Source organism: Aulonocara sp. 'chitande type north' Nkhata Bay, linkage group LG8 (assembly GCF_057382095.1).
Source record: "Aulonocara sp. 'chitande type north' Nkhata Bay isolate Kocher_YH1m ecotype deep benthic linkage group LG8, A_spYH_male_GT1.1, whole genome shotgun sequence".
Lineage (NCBI taxonomy): Eukaryota > Metazoa > Chordata > Actinopteri > Cichliformes > Cichlidae > Aulonocara > Aulonocara sp. 'chitande type north' Nkhata Bay.
Window position 1 is genome coordinate 8,260,601 of NC_141351.1, and position 27,733 is coordinate 8,288,333.

At 42.9% G+C, this 27,733-nt stretch overlaps 2 protein-coding genes across 12 annotated transcripts; both read right to left on the reverse strand.

Moving 5' to 3' along the window:
* Window positions 1-5,176: 5,176 nt before the first annotated feature.
* Window positions 5,177-14,576, reverse strand: tut1 (terminal uridylyl transferase 1, U6 snRNA-specific). The gene is made up of 10 exons (XM_086303173.1): window positions 14,250-14,576; window positions 13,195-13,385; window positions 12,889-13,095; window positions 12,556-12,670; window positions 12,317-12,444; window positions 12,005-12,231; window positions 11,802-11,911; window positions 11,178-11,300; window positions 6,720-6,812; window positions 5,177-6,638 (listed from the first exon to the last, which is right to left on the reverse strand). Exons 1-10 carry the CDS (start codon window positions 14,323-14,325, stop codon window positions 5,506-5,508), a joined length of 2,403 nt encoding a protein of 800 aa, XP_086159299.1. The 5' UTR covers window positions 14,326-14,576; the 3' UTR covers window positions 5,177-5,505.
* Window positions 14,577-14,978: 402 nt separating this feature from the next.
* On the reverse strand, window positions 14,979-26,405 carry mki67 (marker of proliferation Ki-67). Of its 11 annotated transcripts, none has more exons than XM_086303183.1 (18): window positions 26,137-26,404; window positions 25,472-25,574; window positions 24,755-24,836; window positions 24,464-24,579; window positions 22,653-22,722; window positions 22,453-22,528; window positions 21,669-22,280; window positions 21,326-21,558; window positions 20,961-21,250; window positions 20,892-20,924; window positions 20,005-20,810; window positions 19,589-19,704; window positions 19,303-19,480; window positions 19,069-19,212; window positions 18,045-18,940; window positions 17,811-17,859; window positions 17,102-17,614; window positions 14,979-16,947 (listed from the first exon to the last, which is right to left on the reverse strand). In XM_086303183.1, exons 2-18 carry the CDS (start codon window positions 25,558-25,560, stop codon window positions 15,284-15,286), a joined length of 5,967 nt encoding a protein of 1,988 aa, XP_086159309.1. In that variant the 5' UTR covers window positions 25,561-25,574; window positions 26,137-26,404; the 3' UTR covers window positions 14,979-15,283. The 11 variants fall into 11 exon arrangements, with proteins under 11 accessions (XP_086159309.1, XP_086159308.1, XP_086159303.1 ...); XM_086303182.1 differs by having other exon boundaries at window positions 20,005-20,540; window positions 20,586-20,621; window positions 20,694-21,250; XM_086303177.1 differs by having other exon boundaries at window positions 20,005-20,924.
* Between the last annotated feature and the right edge of the window lie 1,328 nt (window positions 26,406-27,733).

Consider the following 27,733-nt stretch of genomic DNA (forward strand, 5'->3'; position numbering starts at 1 on the left):
TTTCTCCGCCAGCTGCAGCATTCATCGTGACCATTTGTCTGTTTTGGGAAGCAGAGCTGACGCATTACATCAATATCCCGCCAACGGATACGTGTATGAACGAGCTGGCAGCGGCAGTCAGATGGGCGATGACACACAGGTTAGACAGCTCAAGTGGGGCTGATGATTTAATTCGGTGAATGTCCTCAAATATATTACAAATTAAGGAAGCCATTGTGTTATTTAGGTGCCCAACCTGTCCCCTGAAAATCTGTCACGCTCTATAATGTGAGGTGTAAGAAAAAAGGAGATCATACTAGATGTGATTGCAAAGCAGCTCATGGAGATATTTGATATTTCCTGTAAGCTGTGGGGATTTTGAATCTGTGGGGGATTGATTTGGGATATCTTCACGATGGACTTGGCAATTACTCAAAACATGGGAGAATCTAAATGAAGAATGCGCCCTGGAGCCTAACAGGCACGGTGCACACCTACCAAAGTCAATTCTTTTAGTAATTACACCAAATGAGTTTCATGGAACTAGTTGGTCATCAATAACTAATCAAGCAACAAAGAGACTCATTGTTGTCTATGAATGCACGTGTTGTGTGTCCATTTTTAATTCACAAAGGTTACATGTGCTCCTTGGATGCCTTAAAAGGCCTTTAATTAATGCAAACTGTTATCATGATTACTGTTATTGAGCTGTTTCTTAAAGGGGACCCGTGCTCATTTCCTGCTACTGCCAGAGCTGCCTGCCTGAGATGACTGTATTAAGAATATCCCCTCTCACTGATCATCATATTCGCCTCAGCTATTTTTCTCAAGTTCCATTTCCCATTATAAGAAATTCTAATGCAAAGTCTCGGTTAAATGGCCGGACAAGAGTGCAGACATTTCAGTTAATGTATGACTTGCTTAAGCGCGAAATAAGGCGTGCATAATACGAGTCAAATTATATAAGGGCGTCGCAAAGTGGCTCAGAGTAGGTTTACTTGAATGAAGGACCATTTTTTGAACATAAACTAACCAAGACACAAACATCCAAGCAGGTGGATGCCAGGTGGAGAGGAAGAGACTGAGCAGTTCATCTGGGCCAGCTTTTAAAGCCTGGAAGGCCCAGGTGAGCTGCATTACTGGTGACCCACTCATGTCAGCCAATTATCAGTAAGCGTAGGCCAGGACTTCCTTGAGGTAGTGGGAGGGGTGACACGATGAGTTACTCTACAGGTGACTGGATTCTTAGACAGGGTTAAAGACAGACTTTAGCTAGGAGTGATAAAAAAAATTAAAATGTGCAGTTTTAACATTTAATTGGTGAGTTGTGCTCTTAATAAATGTTGTAAAGTAGCCAAAGATAACATTTCCAGACCTCCAAATCTCACTGATAAAGAGGATGGTGTAGCTCAGATGGGAAGTCAAGAAAACTATTCAGTGCCCCGAAATTCATGGTTGCCAGTAATGAAAATATCTCTATATCCATCCCGTATTCTTGATTTGAGATGGTTCCTAACAAGATCTCTGGACTCTTTCATAATAATGTATCTCAACAACTGCACTGACTTCGTTTAATTCAATATGGTGATGATAGTCTCCAAGTAAGCTTTTAATCTACAGTGGGAGAACCACCCATCCCACATCCTTCATCAAATCCCTGCTACTGTTCTTATTATTCTTTAACCCTTAACCTCCTGAGATCCAGGTACTTGTCTGGGATGAATTTTTAATTTCTCCTGCTGGAATTAGTTGGACCTGATAAAAACAAAAACTAACAATCACGTTTGATATAAATAGTGTAGAAAAGCCGAAATGTGATGCCTGTAAGTGAGTTTGTCCAGTTTGGCTTTCAATTAAGCATTCCTGGTGCTAAATCAGCTGCTGCAGGACACTTTGAGCTATTCTGTTACAGAGTTGGCGTTCTGTGTCAATGACATGATGATAACTAGTTGCCGTGGTGCTCAAATGTGACTCCAATGCAAATGCAAATAAGGAAATTGGATTTATTGACTTTGGGCTCCATTCCCAAAGTAACAGCTAACATGTATGCCTATGTGAATCAGTTAATAATGTGGATAATATATCTTAAATAGGATTTGTATGACCCAAAAGGTGCACATATGGAGTGTGTCATGTATACAGTGAGTCACTATGAAAACCTCACTTTTGCAAGGAACACAATGCACGCAATCTCGTGCACTTTTGTGCATTGGCAGTATCTTTACAGACGTGTAATGTAACAAAAAGAAATATATTATATAAACTTTTGAGCTGCGTCAGTCCTCGCTTGTTGCGTTGCCAATTTGAAGGAAAGGTTTTTACAACAGATTGCCTTCCTCGGTGAATGGAAACTTGAGGCAAATGGCTTGTATGAGTGTGGCCACAACTAGTAATGTTTTTTTTCTTGACTCTGACCAGCAGCAAATACCCTGGCAGTTTTGCAATCAATCACTTTAAATCTCAGGCTTTAAAGTGTGTGTGCGTGCACGTGTGTGCGTGAGTCTTTGTTTACCAGCAGAGCCTTTGAAAACAAGCGGTGATATTGGAGTAGCCTGGAGAGCCGGTGAAAGATAGCGCCATCAAGAATAAACCACAGACAACAACAGTAATTGTTTCAGCTTAAAAAACAAAAAAACAAAGACACAAAGAAACTTGAAAATAAATCTACAAAGACATCCATCTATTTTCTTAACCACTTACCGACTACAGCATCAGAGGGTTTGGAGCCTACGTCTGACTTTGGGAATAAAGGGTAGGGTATTTTGGGGGGTTTTTTTGTTGTTGTTGTTTTTAAAGTACTGGGTATGAATTCTGGAATTATGTCAATCATCACAGTTGATTTTGTGACCACTGATCATAAAATCGAATCATGCTTGAGTCCCATGTGACCATTTGTGTCAAATTTAAGGAAATTTCCCTAAGGACTTCAAACGGCGTCTCCTTGACGATGACGGGACAAATGGATGGAAAATTCCTCTCGCTGGCTGTCACAAAGGCATAGCGAGGCAAAGAGGTGGCCACCTCTGGATTTGCCCTTGCACAACATTGAGGAGCTAAACAATGCAGAGGCAGCTCTTCAATCACAAGAGGCAAATAAGGCAATAAGTATATAAAGGTTATGTACACTTTGTAACTATAAAGTGTAATAGCTGTCAGATGTGATTTAAATACATAACGACGGCATTTTGATTATACACACAAGCACTTGCATACACATTTAAGACATGAGACACGCTAATTCCATCTCTTAAAATGTGTCTATAGGTGAGACGCTTTGCCTTGATTGGTTGGAGGGACCACACTGGAGGTGCGAGTCCACCGTGTAATGGCTTATGCCATTACAAACGAGCTGGCCTCGGTACTCAACTGAGCAGGGGAAAAAACCAAGGACAAACCAAGGTCATTTAAAGATACAGCGCTGTGCAGATGCATATTTGGTAAGTTTTACTGTTTATTGTAGTTTTATGAGCCTAAAGTGAACAATAAAGGGATCAATTGATGTGCTGGGTGTGTTTCACATTTCCTATGTCCGGTTTTTGCTATATTACTTTGTCTTTCTTAATAACAAGACTTTCATGTCCGGTTAATCTGGAGATGGAGTCTTTGCAAAGATCCATCTCCAGATTAACCGGGTTAGGGTTAGGTCTTCAGCTTGTTTAGTCCTCGGGTTGTACAGTTTGTACAGCCCGAGGACCCCATGTTTATTTTGTTTTAAAGGATACACGGCACACCAGGCTAAGACTCACTTTTTCCACTCATAGCTCTTACGAGTACTGGCGGCAGTCATAAATATTGTAAAAACATAAATTGCGCCCTGATGATGGCGCAGTTTATGTTTAATGGCAATTAAAGCTCTGGTCATGCATTTGTGTGCTGAATTTAATGGCAGCCCTTCCAGTTGTTGGTTCACCATCTCACCAAAGGACTCCAGGTATTCTCGAGCTCTTTTTCAGTCCAGTCCTTGCCCCTGACCATTTTCAGAGGAATATTTGTTTGTTTGTTGTTAGGCCACTTAGCAACACTGATGATTCAAGCAGAAAAAAGGCAAGAACCGATGCTGTGATTACACATAACAGACAACTTAGCAAATAACCAATTTTAACTCGTATTTGTAGGCACTTTATTCCTACCAGCCTGTCATAAAAACACACGTCTTTAGTCAAATCTATGACAAATCCCAAAGATAGTTTACCTGACATGAAATAGTATTTTTGTTCCAGCAAGGTGATTCCAAAAGAGCTGTTAACATGAAAGTTGATATATATAAAAACTAACTGCAACAGATGACGAGTATGTGAAAGTCATATCCTTTGGAATTAGAAAAACATCAGCAAAGACCTGTCACAGAACCTGCCTGAGCCTTAACATTACTGAAGCAGTGAGAACAAAAGGCAGCCAACATCCAAAGAAGAGCTTTGAAAGTCCTTCAAGACATCTGGAGAACTAATCCTGAAGACGATTTTTAAAAAATATGACAAGAAGTAAGAGTGTTCAGGATGCATTGAAGAATAAAGGTGGTAACACCAAATGTTAACTTTTGACCTCATTAGAATTACTGTTTTTTCTTTATTTACTCAGAAACACAGATGTTTGCACATTTTAATAAGTCAATTTCCATTATTTTGCTTACAAAATGTAAAGGAAGGAGGGGAGGATTGTGAAATATGGGCCAAAAATCAAACCAAAACTGCACATTACCACAAGTTTCCTTTTTTTAAATAGCAGTCAGACCCAAAATACACTGTGAATCGTGAGGGATCACAAATATCCTAACCGGCTGGGTCATACGTTACAGTTTCCTCTGTAATAATGTGGCAACAATAAACATCCTGTCATTAATGTGAACCAGCGTCAGATTAACATGTACTATCTCATCTCAACACTCTTTATCATCACAGCTATCTCCATAGGCCTATCTCACAAGCAGACCATCTGTATTTCCCTATAAAAGTGAGATGAATGATGTTAATCAGCACATGGGAGCTCTGTGCATCCCTCAGCTCCACCTTGTCCTGCTGTAATAAAGAAGACTGCCTGCCTGAATAATTACTCTCATCTGTCTAAGTCATATGAGCACAGAGCCGACGAGGGAAACAGAAAAAAAGAAAGCTTCGCCCAACGGCTTCTTTCTGGAAAACCGTGAAACAAACAACTCTATTTTTGCAAATTTGTTACACTTTACAACTCTTTATGTAAAAGAAAGTGTTGAGAGGAAGAGTTTTTACAAAAGGACTTTATTCAGCTGAAAACAAGATGTGGAGCTGTTAAACCAAACAGAATGACTTTAAAAATAAGACAGTAAAACTAAGTCACGTTAAACTTAAAAATGGGCCAATCAGAACCTCAAATGTGAAATATTCAAGAACTCAGAAGTACAAACGTACAGTATGAATGAAAACCATTAAAAACATATAATAGACAGCTGTTTGTCCCTTTTTTTAATGATTCATTTACACAGCATTTACTGCATCTTTTTTTCATAACTAATACAAAAAAAATCTTTCATTTAGGGAAACATATTGCCTTTTAAGCACTAGCCTCTTCTTTTTCTAACAATGTCTCTACCATCTTGGGTAAGAAAGCTTCCAGGAAATGAAAGAAGTCTTGAAACACTCCTGTCTTGTCGCTGCTCGGCTCTAACTTGAGCACTGCCCTTGTGCTTTCTGTTCCTCCCAGCATCTGGGGCTGAACATTAAACTCCAGGGCTTCCTTGAGCTCTGGCTCTTTTTCAATGATGAAAGCCGTAACCTGGGACTCCAGCTCCACACAGCTGCCCTCTGGCCTCGAGTCAGCATCTTTGATCAGCTCCCGTTTCACTTTCCTCCTGCCCGCCCACACTACGTGTTTTTGCATGCACATCCATGCCAGGAGCTCAGGCTTCCCTCGTCTCGCCATTCTTGGCTTTTTGCCTTGCGGCGACACCGAAGCATCACTGTCAGAAGACAGCGGCCTCTTGCCACCGATAACAACTGTACCCAGAGGGCTGGCTTCGATTTGGGCTTCAGCACCGTCAAAGCTGTCACTGAGTGACGATGTGACAGAAGCTTGTGTAGTTTCCATTTCCTCAGCAGAAATGGACGAGTCCTCGCCAAATACAGCATCTTTAGAGGGAGCGAGGTGACACTTGAGAATGTTTTTCAGTACTTCCTCCACAGCAGAGCAAACTCTCTGAAACCACAGCAGCCGGAAACCGTCTCCCGCTGCGTGCAGTTCGTCGCGCAGTCGTTCTGGGAGCGAGGCCGACTTGAACGGGATACTGATGGTCAGCTGCTCTGTTTTGCACGGTGTCGCTTCCCCATGTGGGCTAAATAAGCGCACCAGGCCCCACGGTTTCCCCTTAGTAGATTTTCGCTGATACTGCAGGCTGCGGCAGTACTTCTCAGCCTCTTGGCACTCCCTCTGAAAGCTGCGCTGACACCGTTCATTCAGGTTTCCTGCTACATTGTGGGAAAGCTCAAAGGGGTCTAAGAGGTTTAGGGGGCCAAGTTTGGGACGTTGCTGATGGGCCTTGGTGGACTGGTCCTCTTGCAAAGCATCGTCCTCTTTATTCTGACTGAGGAAATCTGTGATTGGAAATGAACGGCCCTCCCTAACAGATATAACACTACTTGCAAAATCAAACTTGGCATAAAAGGAGAAGAAGGCAGCCAGCAGGGTACCTGGACAGAGAAACGATTTGTTTAGAGCGAGCAAATCTCTGACTAACACATTTCTTTCTTTACATTTTAACTTTAACTTACAGAGCTGCTGAGTGTTCTTGCTGGGGGGAACAGCAATTGGCTGACTGGGGAAGGTGCAGTTCCAGCCTTCAATCACACACTCTTCCTCCTCACCTGCAATCAAGTTAATAATTATTAACACAGGTTAAACAGTTAATACATAAGCTAAAGTCACAGTATACATTATCTAAGTTACCTTTAATAGAAACGGTCATTTTAGTCTGTCTGCAAGACAAAATATATTAAGAAGTATTTTGTTTTTTATTAAAGTTTTTCTTTAAATTAAACAGTTAATTGTAAAAGTAGGGTCAGGTAACTCTCGGTGCTCATACACTCAGATTTGTTCCTCAGTGCAAGTGATGAGAGTTGAGGGAATTCAAACTAAACAGTAGTTTAAGGAAGAAAAATTTATTTATATAGCATATTTGACACCAAAGTGCTTTACACTAAAATAAATTCGAATAAACAGACACGCATTCACAGGGTTTACATGAAAAACCAAACAGTAATCAATCATCCAAACAGAGGTCCGGCAAAGTTTCCAAAAGCATAACAGAAAAGCTGTGTCTTTATTTTAGATTTAAAAACAGCCACATATTTGTCTGAGGTCATTTGGGAGGTCATCCCATAATTTTTGGTGCAACTGCAACTTCTTTTTTTTTTTTTCTCCGCCTGTCCCATTTGGTTCTTTAGCCATCAGAATTGTTGTCTGAAGACCAACAAGGATACCCAATGGATTTACTTTGCCAAATGGATCATCGTGGCATTGCCGTATTGGTCCATTTGGTCGATCTTTGTTTTTATTATTTATTATATTTTATTTTCAGATGTTACAGACGGGACAGACATGAGTGAGAGATAGGAAAGGAGGAAAGGGAGAAAGAAAGAGGAAGGAAAGGAAAAACAGAAGGGGAGAGGGACAGTGAGAAAGGGGGGGAGAAAAAAAATAAAAATCTCCTGGATCACCTGTTGAGAGAAGAATAGAAAACAAGCAAAAAAAGACAAAAAAACAAAAAAAACAAAGCAACATACTAAACACAACACCATCGCATTAATCTAGCTAAGTGTAAACAGCAGTAAATACTAAATATTCAATGTTGTTGTGCAGCACGCAGGACAGATGTGCTTCGAAGTAGCAGCCAAGAAAGGTGTAATTTGGGTCTACGAGCAGTGAACACCCGTGTGCATACCTGTGTGGATCAGCGTGCTTGTATTCCAAAGGTTTCTCCATGTAACGATCTGCTAGGGAGTGTGGGGGGGCCACAGCCCCGTCCTCCAGGGTGTGAAGCAGGTATGGAGGAGATCAAAACTCCAGACATCCAGAGGCCCCCCAACACAAGAAACCATGGAAGACCAACAGAGGGGCAGCCGCGCCACTGTCCCAGTAAGAGCTGAGGAGAGTCCCAGATGAGGGCTCACTCAGCAGCCGCGGAGCAGAAGCCAGGGGGAGTTGCAGTGACGCGCCCGTGAGCTCCGCCGGCCGCCAGCTGTGCCTGAGTGACCGAGCCCCAGGCCGAGAGGCCGGGGGCACCCCACCCCCAAAGGGGCCCGAGCGAGCCCCAGGCTCCAGGCCCCGATAAGCGGCCGCCAAGGAGTGAGCCGGTGTGTACCTGGACGCCCACCCCCAGACACAAGGAACCACCAACGCACCGACACCTGAGGGAGTCCGCCACCGGCAGGGGAAGTGGTGGTGGGTGGAGATAGGCCTCCAAACCTTGGAGGGCCTGAGGTGTCCCCAGAGAGGTGGCGTCTGATACCCAACCTGACATATAGACACAGACATACAGGCACACACATATACAAACATCCATTCCCTCATGCTCTCATATGCACTTACTCCACACTCAACCAACGTGGAGACAGACATAAAGAGACGCTGTACACACGATCACACTCCCCAAGCGTACTCTACAAACCGGGTCTAGGTACCCTTGCCCCTGGAGGGGGGAACTGCACCCAGACCCAGGTGGTGTTACCCTTTTCCCTGCGGTGGGGAGAGGCAGACCACCCCGACTCCGTAGCAGCAGGGAGGCCCCACACTCCAGACCGCAGTCGGACGGCCAACTCCACCTAGCCCTCCCGCTCCAGCAGGCCGCAGAGAATGGGGGTGGGAGAAGACTCCAAACCTCCCTCCACCCGCTCATTGTAGTGTTGATGCATGTGTGTTCTAAGGTGCAATTAAAACCCAGGAGGGCATGGAGCTACCTGCCAGAGAGCAGCAGGTAAGCGCATAGTCCCTCCTGCTAGCCCTCAATGTCTAAGTGTATTTAAAATTGAGAGGTGGGCAACGACGCCAGGGGTGAGGTGTACACCCTGATGGTAATTTGGACTCCGTGATTGTGCCCACCCCCAAGATCCTATATGTATGTGTAATGAGAGTGTGAATAATGTGAATGTCTAAGTTGTGGGATAAAATTGAGGCAGAGGCAGCCAGAAGGGGACAGAGGGGGGGGTAGCCTCCTCTGCACCCTGGTGACATACCCCTACTCCAAGGCCCTGCATGTGTGGGTGGTTGTGGTGGAGCGGGAAGAGAGAGGCAGCTGGAGATGCCTTCTCTGGAAATAAACTTCAACCACAGAGTGATTGAGAAGCAAACCTTAAAGATCTCCAGGGAGCGTATCCAACACGAGACAACAAACTGTGCCACTTTATACTGGACTCTGTAATGCACCAGAGCCAAAGCTGCCACCGCTGGAGGAACGTGACCTCGCTTTTTCGTCCTACTCAGTAATCAGCAGCTGCAGCGTTTTGGACTAATAGTAAACAGGCAAGGGATGATTGATTAACTTCAGCATATAGTTCATTACAGTAGTCCAGTTTATGTGTAACAAAGACATGCATAATCCTTTCCAGATCAGAAGGATTTTGTTTCTGAGCTCTTGATCTATTCCTTTGTCAAATTTCTCATTTTTGTCAAAGATTGTCTCAATGTTCTTAACCTGTGTTTTGGTACAAAAAGAAATCTTAAGGGGTCGTGAGCCGCTGAAGGAGCCATGAACAGTTTGACTCTCCCTAGGACAAAAACCCCCCGAACATCAAAATGGAAATATATACACGAGAATATATTTTTTCTCTTCCTGAAGCATTCTTCAGGAATCGTTCTCCAAGCTTCTTGAAGGACATATACATTGGAACTAACATTTACGAGGTGTGTTTGCTAGTCCCAAAAAATGTCTGTTAGCTACAAAAAACAAAACAAAAATAGACTGAGAAAAAGACAAGTAGTTTTTTTTTTACTTAAGTCAGAGGTAAAGCCGCGTGTTCAGCTTGGGGAAAGCAGATTGCTGTTTAATTACTACAGTTTGAAGAAAGAAATATAAGAACTTGAATGAGCAGAACAGATATCTAAAGCTTTGTTAGCCAAGCTGCAAAAAAGCCTTTTTCACTGAGCTGTACAAATCTAGGTATGCAGCCGTCAGGACCAGCTTTGTGATTTCCCAGAAAATCACATAAAATTAACACTGAGCAGAACTGAGTTCAGCTTATTGGTGCACCCACCAAAGCACCTCATGTGGACCCTTGGGTAAATTAACTGGCCACCTCTGACGATCACTAAATACTCACTGTTCTACCTCTACCAACCTCCGTGCATATTAATGATGATATTAACCAAAATTTTTCATTTGGATTCATCACTCCATCAGACCCATTGCCACTGGTTTTCAGCCCAGTTCTTTCTCCCTGTGCCTCCTTCTTAATAATGGCTTCTTGACAGCCACCCTTCTACTGAGACCATTTCTCATGAGGCTTCAGTGAACAGTAGGCAGATTAACTGGTCAGGTGCATCTCTCACATCCTGTGTCAGAACTTTGCTGGATTTTTTTCTTAACGACTTCAGATACTGTTCATCCGCTATAGATAGTTTTTTAGGCCTTCCACTTCTTCTTTTGCCCCCCCTTGTCCAGTCTGCTCATTTTCTAAGCAAACACTGTGCAGAGATAAACCAGGCTTTAAAATTAATATTCTGTTCATTTTTGTTCCTATTAAACAGTGTTATCTTTGGCATTTTTCATAGATTCAACTAAATAAAAAGAGAACAGATTATGTGTTTTTGTGACAGGCTGCTAGTAACAAAGTGCCTAAATTTAAAAATTGCTTAGTTGCTTGTTATGTGTAGACACAACACAGGTTCTTGCTTTGAATTAGGTGCCTTTTTCATCCTTGGATGACTCACAGCTCAGTTCTAAGTGACTTAATAAACAAAGAAACATTCCTCTGATATTTGTCAGGCACAACAACTGGATTGAAGAGGATTTAAAAAAAGCAGCCAATGCCCAAGGAAGAGCTTTGAAAGACCTTAAGAAAGCCCAGAGAACTATTGCTCAAAACCACTTTAAAAATGATTAGCAAGTCTGGCTCCTTGGAAGCAAAATATAAAGAAATGAGGGGTGGCTCAAAACTTTTGCACAGTACTGTATTTAGTTGGTTAAGTATACAAAAATGTCCTTGTGTGAAGTGTAGAAGCGATGCAGCACTTACAGGCCAAGTCTTTGAGCTGATCCACTGTAGGGAGGACAGCAGGCTCACAGTTTTGCAAGAAGAAGATGATCAGCAGCGTGAGAGCGTAGTTGTTCAGAAGGGGACCGGCACCACTGGGATTACCTACACACCACAATGTGACAGCATTACTAAGAAGAAGAAACGAATCAGAACACAGCCACAAGTTTTTTTGGGGGGTTTTGTCACCCGTTTGTTTACGCACTCGGACTGACGGTGACTCACGCAGCCATAACATCATTACAGTTCACTAATAAACCCGAATAACTGTTGTGCTGCTGTGACAACTGGAATAGAAGAACCATGGCTCAAGAGTAAAGGTAATCACCAGAAAGGCAATTAGTAGTGTCAGTGAGCAACATTCATTAAGATTTTAATATGAGTCGACACTGGCAATACAAGAAAAAAAGCTGTTTGTGTCGTCTTATTTCATCATAACAAGGTAATAAAATTGTAAAATCACTCTTCTCGCATCAGTGATCTAAGAGGCAGTGAAGTTCTACTGACATCTGTTGACCAGAAAATGAAATAACCACCTAAAATACAGAGGAAACTGAAACACGGGCATCCGTTTCAATGATCTTGTTTTAAGTTGCTGCGTCTTACCGGCAAGCTGCTTCTGCTTGGCCCAGTACCGGATCGTGTACACAAGAGGCCTCAGCCTTTCATCAATCCCTGAGCACAGCTGGAGGAAGCGGGTGTTTCTTACTGCTAGTCTAGTGAGGAAAAACAGCTGTTACGCTCACAGATAAAATAAAAACAGAGCTGAAGACAGCAGATGCTGCACAATATTGCATTCGCTCACCAACCTGTTATTAATGGTGATGTCCCCCTGCAGGTTAAGCTCACGGTGATGGAATTTGACAACGGGGAGACGAGCGCTGCTGACCACGTGGACTTTATGCACGCTGGGGACGCAGCGTTTCAGGATCATCGCCACGAGGTCGAGAACCTCAGCTGGAGCGGCTGTGGACAGGTCGATATCAGACAGTATAGAGTCCTCAGACCGCCCATCGTCTGACACGCCTTCCCCTGGCTGAAGAAAGAGGGAATCTCACCAAAGGCGTCTTCTTTATCGAGCTACATGTGTGATATTATGTGACCAAATGTGCGCATCGAACCTGTTCTGTGGTTGACTTGGCATGAGCCTGGAACACCTTGGTGTGTTCTAGGTCTAAGAACAGGTCCAGGTCACATGAATGGATGCCAAACGTGTTGACAGATGAACCAAATGGGAGAATCTGGCTGTCTGCAAACCACCCAACATATGGCCACAAAAGTTAGAAAAACATTTCCTTCTGCTCTTTTCCCCTCACCAATATGCATGCAAGACCTGTGTACGGGTATTTACAAAGATCACCTGGGAAAAACTCTACAAAAATCTCCTGCATGAGTTGAACCAGCAAGCTTCGGGCATTCTTTTCATTTTCTCCCAGCTGAAATTGCTCAACAACATGCTGCATCTGGGCGTTCACCTAGAGGGGAACAAAGGGCAACACCGTAGTCCCTTTGTTAACAAACATATATGTTATAAGCTCGTCTAGTCTATTCTCAAAGCTGCATATTTTCGATTACACTAAACTTGTCTATTAGCAGAGTCGAGAGTTTCATTGCTCCACAAGCACCAAACAAGTGTATTTGTCATTTTTTAAAGACACACACATTTTAGCAAAGTTTAAAAGAGGATGCTTACAGACACCAACTGACACAAGTCGGGTTTAAGGCAGTCAAGAACTTGTTGGAGGTTCTCGGGATCGTTCTTCTTCTTGGGAATCAACTTGAAATTCTTCTTTTCCCGAGGTTTGACGCGCAGCTTCAGGCCTTTCAGCTTATGCTCAATACAGGACAGAGCTGCTTGGATGCTGTCTGTCTCGCTGAATTGCACGATGGCATACACACCCTGTGAGCGCAAAGGGATAAAGTCGTGCTTTAATAGAAATGCAGTAATTTGGGGTTGCTTTAAGACTGTGCACATCTGGATCGGGTATAGTTGTCTGACCTTGTCTTTGTCAATGATGACATCTGCGACTGACCCAAACTGCTGAAAATACTCCGCTAAGTCAGTTTGGGAGATCTCAGGATTGATGCCACCAACGAACACGCTGTGGTCTTCCTGGGTCTTTCTAGTGGCGCGCACGCCACTCAGTGTCTGATGCTTCTTCCCTTTCAGATGCTGATCCAAACTTGCCGCTGCAGGACAAAAATAATGCTTCAATAAAGTTCAGGTACGGGCTCTGGAACGGGGCAGATGCATCTCTCAGGTCCTGTGCCAAGTGTTTGCTGTATTTTTATTTTATTTTATTTTTTTAACTTTGAGACATTGAACATCTGCTACAGATAAGTGGGTGTTTTTTTAAGCCTGACATTTTTTAAGGACACACTGTGCTGGTTAATAGCTTTTTAAGAATCATCTTGTTTATTATTTTGTGCCTTTTAAATTGTGTTATCTTTGGCAGTTTTCATAGACTCAACTAAAGAAATGTGAACAAAATATATATTTTTGCAGCATGCTGCTAGTAACAAAATGCCCAAATATACAATTTAAAGATGGTTTATTTTTTTATTTTTGAATGAGCCAAAGGTATGCGTTAACCGGCATAATAACCAAAAGATTACTCTGAATATGGTCAGGTAAAACGACTGGACTGTAAATGAGTGAAAAACAGTCCATGTCAAAAAAACAAAACAAAACAAACAAAACCTTGAGGCTGGAGAACTAGTGCGCAACAACACTTTACAACATGGCAAGAACGTCTGGCTGCTTGGAAGGAAACTATAATCCTTCGGATCAAGACTTTTGCAGTGTTGTAGAAAAAATTACGAATTTTCTGAGTAATGTTAAACTTTAAAGCTACGGAAAATAAAGCAGACATAACTTAGTAATGTATGTGTAATTTGCAAAGTGCGGTAACACTCATTAAACTTATGACGGAAATGACTGCAACGTTCAAACTGTAGCCGCAGTTTTATTAGTTATCTGTAAATTAAAGAAACTATTACATTCACAGCACTTCAACAGACTCGTATATGGTTGAGTTAGCTTCCGTTACTTACAGTTGGATAAATTGACGTTGCACAGGGTGCACTGAAACCCTCTCGGCGTTGTTTTTATGTCAATGTCCTCTGACATGATGTAAAGAATAAGTTATAACGACAAACGCAGGAAGCACAAAAATCGCTAGCCAAGTTTGAGGCCAACAACCTTCCACGCGCCTCAAATCTCCCTCCAGCGTCGACTCCGCGTTTGCTTTCAGTCCGTCACCAAACTCCGTCCGGGTTGCTCCCATGTTTTTAATCATACAGTTCCTCTTAGCTTTTGAACTAGAGCACTCACTGTAGCAGGCATAGTCTATGGAAGTTTATTTATAAAGGGGTGGCATTGAGGCCATAGAGAAACGCTAACATTAATTTAAAAAAAAAAAGAAATATTTTAAAATTTGTCCAATTTCACTTGAGGTCTCTAAAGTAGAATTATAAAATGCATCATTTTAAAGCCAATTTATTTCAGCTTGAAACCTTTAAAGCCTTTCACTTAAGGTGAACTGTAAACCTACTGCAGAATAGAGCTTAAATTACAACCTCTGAGGTAGTTACAGCAGAGGTCTCAGGACACATTTAATTAAAACATTGTCACAAAGCCCACTATGATAACAGGCTAAACATACTATTATTTTCTTTATCACTAATTCTATTACACTAATAACTATTTGAGTTATAAACTGTTTACTTCTAACCTGATCATCTATTTACCAGCTGAACCCAATATGTAGATGCATTCAAAAATTGTGATTTAAACATTTTTTAATAAAATAAAAACAAATTTCCACACATTTTCCAATATAGAAAAAAATTTAATAACCAATTTTTGAACCATAAAGTATTTGCAGAATCAGTGAAGAACAATACAGCTTGACACCAAATGATTAAAAACAAAGATTCCCTGCTGAACTCAGGCAAAGCTTTTTCACTATAAAACTATGGACTACAAAGCATTACAATCTTAAAAAAAAAAGAGAGAGAGAGAGAAAAAAAGCCACAAGTACAAAAATAGATTATCATTAAAAAGGTACTGATGTGTACAAATACATCTATTTGTTTGCTGATCTTCCTCTGCGGGTTTTAGGCTGCGTTTTGGCTTCAACGTTTTTCTCTGGGTTGTTTGCAGGTTCCACTTTGGCAGCAGTCTTCGCCCCTCGTCCGACTCTCTTAACAGGTCTACTGTCAACAGCTTTATCTGAGAGATCCTCCTCTTCAATTTTGTTGGCATCATTTGACACATTTTTGCTTTCACTGTTGACTTGGTCTGCAGCTTTAGACTTCTTACCTCGCGCTGCTTTTACAGGTGTCGCCTTTGGAATCTCAAAGACTTCCAAGTGTGATTTCCACTTAACGCATCTTTTGGGCATCTTTGCGTTGCTCTCAACAGCTTCAGGATTCTTCTGATCAGTAGTCGTCGTAGGCTCTTCTGTTGTGGACTTGAATGCTCCCCGTCTTCCCTTTCTTGCTGGTTCCACTGACGTGGGAGCAGGCTCGGAAACCAAAACTGTGGATTCTGTGCTGACCTCCTCAGGAGAAACAGTTGTACCTCTGCGGGCTCTCTTGACTGGAATGGCTTGTGAAGTCTCACATTTAGCAGAAGCCCTCACTCCCCTTGACCTGCTAGTTTTCATAGACGAGGAAAGTGGCTCAGCGTTTTTCGCCTCCTCAGCCTTCGGCTTGTGTTCAGGACTTTCGGCAGTGGCTTTAGTTTCTTCGGCAGCTGGTTTTCCCCTCCTGCCTCGTTTGGGTTTATTTTCTGTGCTGAGAACAGGGACCTCTTGGACCTCAATGGATTCCACACTCTCTGTGTCTTGTTTTGCTTTCCGCCCTCCTCTTCTGGGCTTCGTGGCCACACTGGCCTGTTCGCTTATCTGGGCTGGTTCTGTTGTTTCTGAAATGACCATTTTAACAGTTTGGGCTTCTGTTAATTCCGTTTGGGCCTCCTCAGACTTTCTTGTTAGTTTTATTTTTTTAGCAGGCTCATTCATCTTTTCTTCATCCTGTTTGGCATTTCTGCCCCTCTTTACTCTGGCTGGAGGCTGAGACTGCTCATTCGTCTCCACTGCTGCCTGCTTGACCACCTCTTCTGTCACCTCATTCTGTTCAGCGGTATCCTGTCTTGCCTTTCTCCCTCTTCGTGGTTTTCCAGCAGTGGGAAGAGTGGTCTTCTGAGGCTCAGAGTTTTCCACTTGGCTCTGTTCCCCACTTGCTGTTTCAACCGTTTCAGGCTCTGGTTGAGCTGGCTTAACAGGTGTTTGTTTTGCTCTCCTCCCTCTGACTGGCTTAACAACAGCTTCTTCTGTCTGGAGTGCAGACAGACTGGTGTTTATCAGAGACGCTTGGGCACTGGCATCAGCGGAGGTCTCAGAGGTGCTCTCCTGAGACTTTGCATTTCTGCCTCTTTTTGTGTGTCTAGCTGCAGGTGGCGCTACAGCTTCCATTTTCTTCCCTCTTCTTTCTCCTCTCGCTGGAGTAGGCACAATGGGATCTTCAGCAATTTCAGCTGCCTCTTTTTTATCTTCAAGTTCTTCAGATTCGGCCTGTTTTGCTCTTCTGCCTCGGACAGATTTCTTCTGAACTGAAGCTGGTGTCTGCACGTGAAGTAAGCTTTCAGCTTGACGTGCTTGGACAACAGTTTCCATGGCATCAGATTTGTTTTCATCAGCTCTGCCTGGCAACACCTCAGGCTGGTCACTGCAGGCTACATTTGCATCTAATTTAAACAAGAGCAAGATAAAACAAGGGGGAGAAAATTATACATAAATTATAAACATACATATGATAAAAATGAAATAACATAATGCAACATGCTCAGTTATTAGTTATACTTCCTAAGAGAAGGCACTAAATAATCTAAAGTGTTATACCTGGTGTATCTTGGGGAACATCCTCAGTTGCATTTCGTTGCTGTGACTTTTTGGGTTGCTTAGCTCTTCTTCCTCGCTTGGGCACAGCACTTTCATTTGCTTTCTCCTCAACATCAAGTGGGTGGCTCTGAACACGCTCAGCTTCAGCAGCAACTTCAGGCTCATCAGAAGACTGCTGTGCACTTCTACCCCTTTTTGGCTTAGGAGCAACTTTGGGAGAAGGAAGGTGATTCTCTTCTGCTGACAGCTCAACAGCTGTCTTCGCATTTCTGCCTCTTGTCTGTCTAACAGCAGGTGGTGCTGTAGCTTCAGTTTTCTTTCCTCTTCTTCCTCTGGATGGAGCAGGGATTACAGGCTCTTCCTGTTTATCCTCAGCTGCTTTAGATTCCACCGTTTTTGCCCTTCTGCCTCGTACAGATTTCTTCTCATGTGCAGGATCTGCATTCACAGCAGTCTTCACCTCAGCTTCCTCAAGAAGTACTGCATCTGCCTGAGAGACCGTTTCCATGGCATCTGATGTTTTATTATCATCATCATCATCATCATCCAAAAGGAGAGAGAGAGAGGGGGGAAAGAAACAGTTTAACACTGAATCTGTGTGGAGGCTATGTTTTGACAACATTACAAAAGAAAGTCACACTGATCAAACCCTTTTCAAGTCCACGCTCCCAAGAACAAACATTTAACAGTTTTAGTTAACCTAACCCACCTTTTACCACGTTTGCACTGCTGTCGAGAGACATCTGAGCTTCACCCTGCTAAAAATAGAACAAAACCAATTTGGACAATGAGGTCTTGTTAGAAAACTAAACCATGCACACCAAACAACTTTCTAAAACCAGGGATTAGAGGCAATGGCATTGATAAGAGTTAACTCAGTAACAGACAGATGTTCAGACTTTTTTGGTGGGCATGTATTTTGTATGAATACTGAATGCATTACCTCCTTTGCCTCTGGTTGTACTGTGGGCTCAGTCAGTGGCTCCTCCATAAGTTCTTGAAGTCCCTCGAAGTCCTCCACTGGAGCATTACCCCTCAGCCTTGGCGACTTCATGAGTCTCTTGAGCCCGAAATTCGCCTCAACAGGTTCGCCTTTCTGTCTGGGAGTTCTCATGAGCCTCTTCACGCCAACCACATCTTCGACAGGAGCACCTTTCTCCACAGGTGTCTTCATCACTCTCTTGACTCCAGTGAGGTGAACCACTGGAGAGCTTTTTGGAGTTTTCATGCCTTTTGCGTCAGATTCTTGCAACTGTGCTGGCGTCTGCAGAAGCTCCTTACCACCACCCAAACTGGCATCACCAGCTTCTGGGACTTCGGGGGTCTTCAGAATCTTCCCTTGAAGGTCTTCAAGCGGTTCAGCCTTCTCCTTTGGAGTTCTAAATATTCTCTTAACCCCAGTGAAGCACTCTTGCTGTTCAGGCTTCTGTTTGGGAGTCTTCAGAAGATTCCCTCTGATGTCCTCTAAAGGTTCGGCTTTCTGTCTCGGAGTCTTCATGATCCTCTTGACTCCAGTGAGGCACTCCTGTTTTTCAGGCTTCTGTTTTGGAGTTTTCAACAGCTTCCCTCTCAAATCTTCAACAGGCTCAGCCTTCTGTTTTGGCGTTTTCATGATCCTCTTAACTCCGGTCAGAGAATCTGGTAATTCTGGCCTCAGTTTGGGAGTTGTTACAGTGGACACCTGCAAATCTGCATTCTGCCGTTCACTTGACTCTGACTGAATCTGGCCGATGAAGGTGGCGTCTTGATCTTCATCAAGGAGGCGTTGGACTGCCTCATTGTTGTATCTTCTGCCTTTTACTGCAGATGTAACACTCAGCGGAGATACTATCATCTCACCTGTAAATAAGTCATATTTTTGTTTTCCTTTATAACAATTTAATGTCCCAGCCAGCTTATTTGGACTATGCAGAACTCAAGATTCACTACCAATCAATCAATCAAAACACCACAAATACACAGCTTACCTGGTTCCTCTGGTGTGCTCAGCACAGATGGCTCCATCACAGATGCGCTCTGACCTCCAGCTGGTGTCTTTGTGACGCTGTTATCATCGATTAAAGACTTCCGCTTCCTTTCGTTTACAGGAGTTTTAAACATTTCAGAAATACCTGAAATCAAACAGCACAATGTAAGAAGGCACAAAACTGAAATTGGCCACAAGTTTCACCACCTGCTGCGGATGAAGGAGAGGTGCTTACCAGTCAAGTCTTCATCCATTTTCATGTTCTTTTTGAAGAGTGCAACATTGGTGACCACTCTTGGTGCAGCACCAGTTGGCTGCACAACGGTCTGTCTGTGTGCTCTACCAACAACAATGGTGGCGGGCGAGTCTGCATGTCCAGTGCTCACGTAGCCCTTCAGATTTCTGGCAGGTGTCTGATTGGTGTTTTGGAAAGACAAGTAGATTTGATAAAGATCATTATAAAGATTCAGAACAACAGACGCATAAACATAAAACATAACTGTACTTGGTACAATATGTACCTGTGGTTTGGGCACTGCTCTCTTCTTAGGCTTTTGGCCAATGGTTTTTTTAAGTGGAGCAACAACTTGAGCCTTAGGTTGACCAAATTTCACAATGTGCGCCCAAGGATTGGAGACTGGATGGACATGAGAGAAAAAAGAAAGAAAGAAAACACACAAAATTAATCTTCTCATTCTCATCGTGATCATCAGATTTCTTTTTCCACAACAACTGCATTAATTAATTATAAACAGCTTTGAAAGATTAAATTAAATTTACATTTTTAAAGATGATAAAAAGAAAATGAGTAAAACAAGTAGCTTTCAGCTACTCCCACTAATGACCTTCATTCTGACTGGAACTGACAGATTTCTAGTGCTGGGAACAAAAACCAAGAGTTGAAACCAGCTATCAAACATTTCAGCACTTATCATACCTTTTATAGATGCTCTTGAAATGCCACTTCTTCTGTGCATCTTTACTGCACTCTTCGCAGCACCTGGAGTCTTCTGCGAGGTGCTTTTCCTTCCCTTGTGTGTTTTAGGGGTGACGGTGGGCAAAAGAACCTGGTCAGTGACCTTGTCGGCTTCAACTATTGGAGAGGGTGTACTAATTTGTGACACAGAAAATCGCCCCTTGACTGTGGGGGTCTGAACTCCTGAATTAGTGGGAGTTTTAGCTGGTGTAAGGACGACAGTAGGGACACTTTCCAGAGAAGTACCAGGCAAACCCACAGTTGCCCTTCTTTTTCCAGCAGGAACTTGCTCGTGGGGAATCTGCCCTGGGGCTGAAGCCCTGCGTTGAGTTTTCTGCTGTTCATTGGTTTTAGGAGTTTCCACTTTAGAAGGAGATCTTCCTCTTGCAGGAGATGGGCTCTTGGATTTTGGTGATTTATTCGCGGTTGCTTTAGGAAAAGCAGATCTAGATTTGGGTGATTTATTGGTAGGAGAAGCTGCTTTGGGAGACGGGGACCTGGACTTGGGTGACTTGGGCGACTTCTTCGCGGGAGACGGGGACCTGGACTTGGGCGACTTCTTCGCGGGAGACGGGGACCTGGACTTGGGCGACTTCTTCGCGGGAGACGGGGACCCGGACTTGGGCGACTTCTTCGCAGGAGATGGGGACCCGGACTTGGGTGACTTGGGCGACTTCTTCGCGGGAGACGGGGACCTGGACTTGGGCGACTTCTTCGCGGGAGACGGGGACCTGGACTTGGGCGACTTCTTCGCGGGAGACGGGGACCTGGACTTGGGCGACTTCTTTGCGGGAGATGGGGACCCGGACTTGGGTGACTTGGGCGACTTCTTCGCGGGAGACGGGGACCTGGACTTGGGCGACTTTGCAGGAGACGGGGACCTGGACTTGGGCGACTTCTTCGCGGGAGACGGGGACCTGGACTTGGGCGACTTCTTCGCGGGAGACGGGGACCTGGACTTGGGTGACTTGGGCGACTTCTTCGCGGGAGACGGGGACCTGGACTTGGGCGACTTCTTCGCGGGAGACGGGGACCTGGACTTGGGCGACTTCTTCGCGGGAGATGCTGCCTTGGGTGATGGTGATCTGGATTTGGGAGACTTCTTCCCAGAAGTTGGAGTCTTAGGAGAAGCCATTTTCTTGCTCGGTGATTTCTTAGGTGATGGTGTTTTTGTTTTTGCAGGACTTTTTGCACGTGGGCTGCCCTCCTATGGAAAACAATATGTTTTAAATAAGTGTTTAACATTCCAAGTATACTGTCACTTTAAACTGCCCATTCTTACTTTTAGCAAGCCGATGACGGATGCTCGTCTAAGCAGTGACTGCTTGGGTCTCAAGAGAGACAAGCTCCTCCGTGGGGTAGCCCCCTTGCGTAATGGAGAGTCAGGAGGCAACCGTTTGTCAAACAGCTCTGGGCTCAGGTAACCTCCAAAGGAAACGCGTTTCCTCTTCGCTTGCTGTTTGGGCACGTCTTCTCCGAGTTCTCCACTCTTGCGTTTTTTGGACACTTCTTTTCCTATGAAAACAAAATATGCTCGTACATTAGTATCAAGCTACCAGAAGTGTACAATATCAATTATACAGCCACACCCAGAAATATTATAATTCAATTTTGAGCAGGAAAACCTTTTCCAGCTGAATTCCTGGGTGATGCCTTTGTTTTTTCTTCTTGGTTCTTGGTCACTGGAGTTTTGCCAGGTGACATTTCCTTACTCCTCCTCCTCGCAGGCGACTTGGGTGTTTCAGCTGTAATTTGCTCAATAACCTCATTTACAGTAAACTTCTGAGGAGTTGCGCCATTTCTTTTCCGAGGTGAAGCCGTTTCAATCACGCTGCCATTTTCAGCCTTTTCTGCTCTGGGTTCAGCCGTCTCAGCAGCTGGAACCTTCGCTTGCTTCCTCACAGACGCTGGGGTTCCCCCGTTTGTACTTCCAGGTCCAGCTAGAACTTCACTTTTCTTAGGAGTGCTTTTTCTCTCAGTGAAAATGGCACTACCTTTTCTGACCGAATTGGGTTTTGGAGAGGCGACCTTTGAGGAAGGCGTTGCAAGCTGACTGGCACAAGATTTCCGAGGGGTCTTGACATCCAGAGATTTTTTGATCATTTGATACAGGTCGCTGAAGGGGGAGTTGCTCTTGCCTTGTAGCAGGCTATCATCTGCCTTGGACTCCAACTCTCCGGTTTTCTCCAAGGAACGCTGAATATTGTCATGGCTGGCTCCATCTTTAAGACAAGTATCTTAAAAAAATAATAAAACAAATCAGTCAGTGGCTGTTTAGGTGCTTGTTCTGCAAGACCATTTACAGCTTTGGTTACATGGGTCTGCTTATTTTCAGACATATTTAGTAAGTGTACGCTGCTTCACATAGCTACATTGCTAAAAACGACTGTTTCTAAATAGAAATCACACCTGATGACACTTCAGAGAATCTCTTTTCTCCTTTTTCCACAATAGGGGTGTCACCCACTTGCTGGTCTTGAAGAACCTAAGAATAAGACGCCCCCATTAGTAAAACAATCCAATTTATTAGAAAGGTAATAACTTTTTTAAGAGAGTTGTGGAAGGCTGAAATAGAGTGGTTTAAAAGGAAAATAAATAAATAAAATTACCTTGAGGGTTTCAGGTTTGCCTCCAATGGCAGACCTCTTCTTTGGCGTTTGTGCCGGAGGATACTCAAACCTGAAATAATCAAAAGCAAAGACATAGAAGACGCCCTTTAGGGTGACCATGACAATGCTAACATGGAGACACTAAGTACAGGACTGTTTCATTTCCACTGCAAGCAGTATAATCTATGAGCTCTTAAAATATGTTAAACACATCAGAAGATTCCAATTACCCACCACTTTTCTACAAGATAGATTATCTCATTTTTATCTCTACATGAAAAACAATAAATTAACTCCAGTGCTGCTCACCTGAATTTGCATTTAGCAATAATAACCAACAAACCAATACCATGTTAACTGAAACGGCCAACACAGATTTCATATTAGTATAGAGATTGAAAATGTGACGTCACTCAGGGGTAAAACCGCAAATTCTGGGAACTCGTGGCAAGAGGTACTAGCGCATGCAGGCTTTCAATTGAAATCAGTTATACAGCGATAAAAAGAAACACAAAAAATGGCAGGAAGCTGTTGTATTATTAACTGCAATAGCCGGTCGCATGACAGCCACGGAAAGCCGACGGGTAAAGAGATCGGTTGTTATCGGATTACGTCGTTGAAGAGAAATTGTTCGAGCCATGTTTCCGAAGTAACAAAGAGGCGACTGGATTGCAGCCATTCAAAGACAAAATATAACGTCCCAGAACACTCCAGCTCACAGGTTAGTCTGCTCCAAGCATTTCCACAAAGGTCAGTCTGCTGTTGTAGTTAATGCGTCATTTTTATCACATAATTGGTGATATAGGTTACAAGCAAGTCTGGCGCTGAACAGAAATTGTCGCGCTATGCTCCTTTATTTATTGTGCATAAATAGTAAATTGTCCTGACACAATATTGTGTTTCGCTTCTGTTATTACCATGGTACACTGACAAAAACATATACTTTTATTCACAGGACAAAACTGTTGTTTTGTATCACTAATTGCCCAGTACGATTACAGCATACAATATTATTGTCACTGCTACATTTCTGTAATGAACCAGAAATTATTTCTTCTACTAATTAATTACCGTTGAGCTCAAAGGTCCTATTAATAAACTGTTAGCGAATGTGTATTTATGAAGACAATTTGTGACACTGGTAAACTTTTGATATGTACGATGGTCTTTACTTTCTACACGGTGCATTTCAAGGTCCTGCACCCATCCGTCGGTAAACTGTACCTGGGCTTGTTGCAGTGACCTGAAGTTACTAAACTTCACGAGTGTATGCACTCACTCAAAGAACCGTATAATTATAAATATGAGCGTGGTGAAGTTGGGCAACACGCTAACGTATTTTGTCCCTCTGTGTGCTCGTAAGGGTCTAACACTTTCACTGGTTTGATTTTTTTCCTCGTACCTTTTCTTTGACTTTTCATTAAGTCTGTCTTTGCACGGACCGGCATTGTTCTCCTTCGTTTTGTACATACCTTTTTGGGGGGCAAAGAAAAAGCAAGAATTTATTGGAACCGAAGAATGAACGTTTTGCGGTGCTGCAAATGCTTGCATTTGATGCAGGTATTTGGATTGTTTTGCCACGAGTTACCGGCATGCAATGCGCGAAAGTCACGTGGTCTGTCAATCTCTATTGTTGGGCATTACATTCGGTTTCAGCGGGTTCCTCACATCCTTGACTTTTTGCAGGTTGCATTTCAGAGATTAGACTTCTGTTCCAACAACACACGCAACTTGAATGCCCTTTACCTCAGCGTTTGTCTAACGGCTTATGAAAAAAGGTTGTTAAAATGTTTCTTTCAGACCACACTCACCTGAAAGAACGGTCGATAATGGTTATAACATCTCCATGCTTCAAGCGCTCAGACTGCTGCAAAACCTCGCCATTGACAAGCGTTGGATTTGCTGAGCTTAAATTGGTCAAAATGACCTGGCAGAAAGACAGAGCGAGAGAGAAACACCACATGAACAATGAAAACATTTCAAAGCAGAAGCACAACTACATGATTACACAGCATCTAAGCAAACATTCCCCACAGCAATCATTTTTTAAATATCGGCAAACTAAGGCCATTAAAGCAGTCGCGCTCCTTGTATTTTCTTACCTCTTTATTCTCATTCAAGTCAATCCGGCAGTGCTCCTTGGAGACTTGAGGAAGCTGAATACGAATATCACAGTCAGGCTTCCTGTAAGGTCACAAGCAGAAGGCATTCAGCTGCATGATAAGTGGAACCTCTTCATATTTACATGTAACTGGGAGCTGATCTTTAAAGGCTCATGAAGAAAGACTGATTCTTATAGAGCGCTTTTCTACTCTCACGGAGTACTCAAAGCGCTCTATACAACATGCCTCATTCACCCAATCATACCCATTCTCACAAGCACTTTATTTATACATAGTGCTTTCTAACGACATTCATACTCCGATGGACCCATCGGAGAGCAAGTTCGGGTTAGTATCTTGCCCAAGGATACTTGACATGCAGACTGGAGGAGCCAGGGATCGAACCACCAACCTTCCGATCAGTAAGTGACCAGCTCTACCTCCCTGAGCTACAGCCGGTCAGATGGTGCAAAACTGATGTGGATTTTCTTGAGAGCTTTGATCTAACAATGTAAAGTCTACTGTATATGAGAACAAACATAGTTTCTTCACTTCAACAGCTTAACAGTAAAGTTTTTATAGCCCATCACAATCGCAACATGAGAAACATTGATGAAGTGTATGCGTTTTCTGTAGTACACGAGGGTGTCTTACATGTATGAACACTACTGTAAGTGGGATTAAAACAGAAGGTAAACAAAGGCCAACTCTACCAACCTTCCAAATAAACATGCTGCAGTCAGAGGAAATTCAGTCCCATCTCCTCCACTCCGCTTAATCACGACAATCTTACCGTGCAACGGCATTTTCCCAACGTTACCTGGGAACATTACGAAACACAAGTGTCAGCAGCGAAAGGCACAGTCAAATCCACATTAGACAATCAAACTTTAAATGTTAAATAGCATTTAAATGTCGTTCCAAGCCGAGGAAAGACATTTACTAGGCGGCAACATTGTATTCATACCTAACGATGACATTTAGCTATTTTTTTTAATTTGGTTTATGACATTTTAGGTAGTTTTAGTTTATTCTACACTTCTTTTTAACTCTATGTAGGATTAATCTAATCCTAGATTTGTTTTGTATTTCTATTACAAACCAGCAGGACCGTTGTTCCTCAGTAAAGCGCTAGCAAACGTTTTCCCAGTATCCCACGTGCATGGTGGCCTCGACTGTAGTTTTCGTCTTGCCAGAAATACATAGCTAGCTGTAAGTTTGATTGTTTTTTTATCATTTACTACATTCTCTAGTTAAAAAAAGAAAAAACGTGTATCGTTATAACGCCACCGTTAAAAAAAACTTAATGTCGGGTCGCCACTTGTGTTACACGACTTATTAAACTCTAATATAACGGTCGTTTAGGACTATCGTATCCTCACCTGAAAGTCACTTTGCAGATGCGTGAAATCCTGGGAAATCCATAAACATAGACAAGGATACAAGGAGGACTTTAACTACACGATCATATCAGCCTAAAGTTAAAACGACAATCTGCCATGCCGACGACTACCTAACGTAAGCAACCTTCAACAGCGGTCCCTTGTTGTCCGTCGCCTGGTCCAGGGAAGTGTTGTGATATCAATCCGCCAGACTTAAACGCACTCGGTCGCCCCACTAAAACTTGACTTCACTTGTGTTTTGTAATGAAATGCGTGTAATATTTGTCATACTAGGTTTGTCATGCACTGTGTATTTGCTCTGATCAAATTGAACTCGCGTTTAGACAAAAGGGACTATTTTGTTTACAAATTTGGCGGAACAATATCACATCGGTGAATGGATGGGCATTTGAAAATATTTGAAATTCCGCGCGAAGCATCGTGATTGGCTCAGACGTCATCGTTTCGTAAAATGGGTGGGGCTAGTAGCGCAGAGTAAACTTCTCGAAGCAGCACTCTAAGCGCCCAAGTAGGCTATTTAAAGCTCAGCAGCATATTCAGTCCACTTTGATGCAAATAAATACAAAAATAAAAAGTTACTAGTACTTACCTTTTTCATTCACAGCAGCTCCACAATGGTGAGAAATACAGTCTACACAATACCATACCATACCACCTTTATTTATAAAGCACTTTAACATAAAACCAGAGTTCACAAAGTGCTGTACATGCTAATAGCATAAGTAAAGAAAATTAAAATGAGATAAGATAAAATAAATAACTAAAAAACTAAAATAAATTGAAACATGTTAAAACAAATTGAGTCAACCCCTCTAATCAATGCCAAAGTCTTCAGCGAATAAATATGTTTTAAGAAGACTTTTAAATTCAGAGAGAGAAGAGGCCTGCCTAACATGCAAGGGTAGATCATTCCACAACTTTGGAGCAACTACAGCAAAAGCACGATCACCTTTAAATTTATACTTGGTTTTCGGTATCTTAAGGAGCTGCCAAATAGGATCTGAGCCACTGCAGTGCGGTACTCCGCATACCCACCAACTGCTCTAAACGGGAAATTAAAATATTATGATCCACTGTATCAAAAGCAGCAGTTAAATCTAACAGCACGATAATAACACAGTCACCTGAGTCATTTGCCAAAAACACATCATTAAAAACTCTTAAAAGGGCAGATTCGGTACTATGTAAAGCTTTAAAACCAGATTGGAAAACTTCTAAAATACCGTGTTCTTCTAGGAAGGACATTAATTGCTTGTAAACGACCTTTTCAAGAATCTTTGAGATAAAAGGCAGTTTGGAAATAGGTCTGTAATTCGCAATAATATCAGGATCAAGAGCAGGTTTCTTGAGTAGAGGCTGAATCACTGCATGTTTGAGATTGACAGGTACAACACCAGAGGACAGACTACTATTTACAATGGATTGTACAGCTGATGCTATAGTGAGAAAAACCTCTTTGAAAAATCGAGGAGGGAGAGCATCATAAGGGGAACCTGAGGGCTTCATGTGAGCAACCAACTCCTGCAGGCAGAGCAAGGAAACTGGCTCGAACCTGTCAAAGACAGCAGAACTAGGG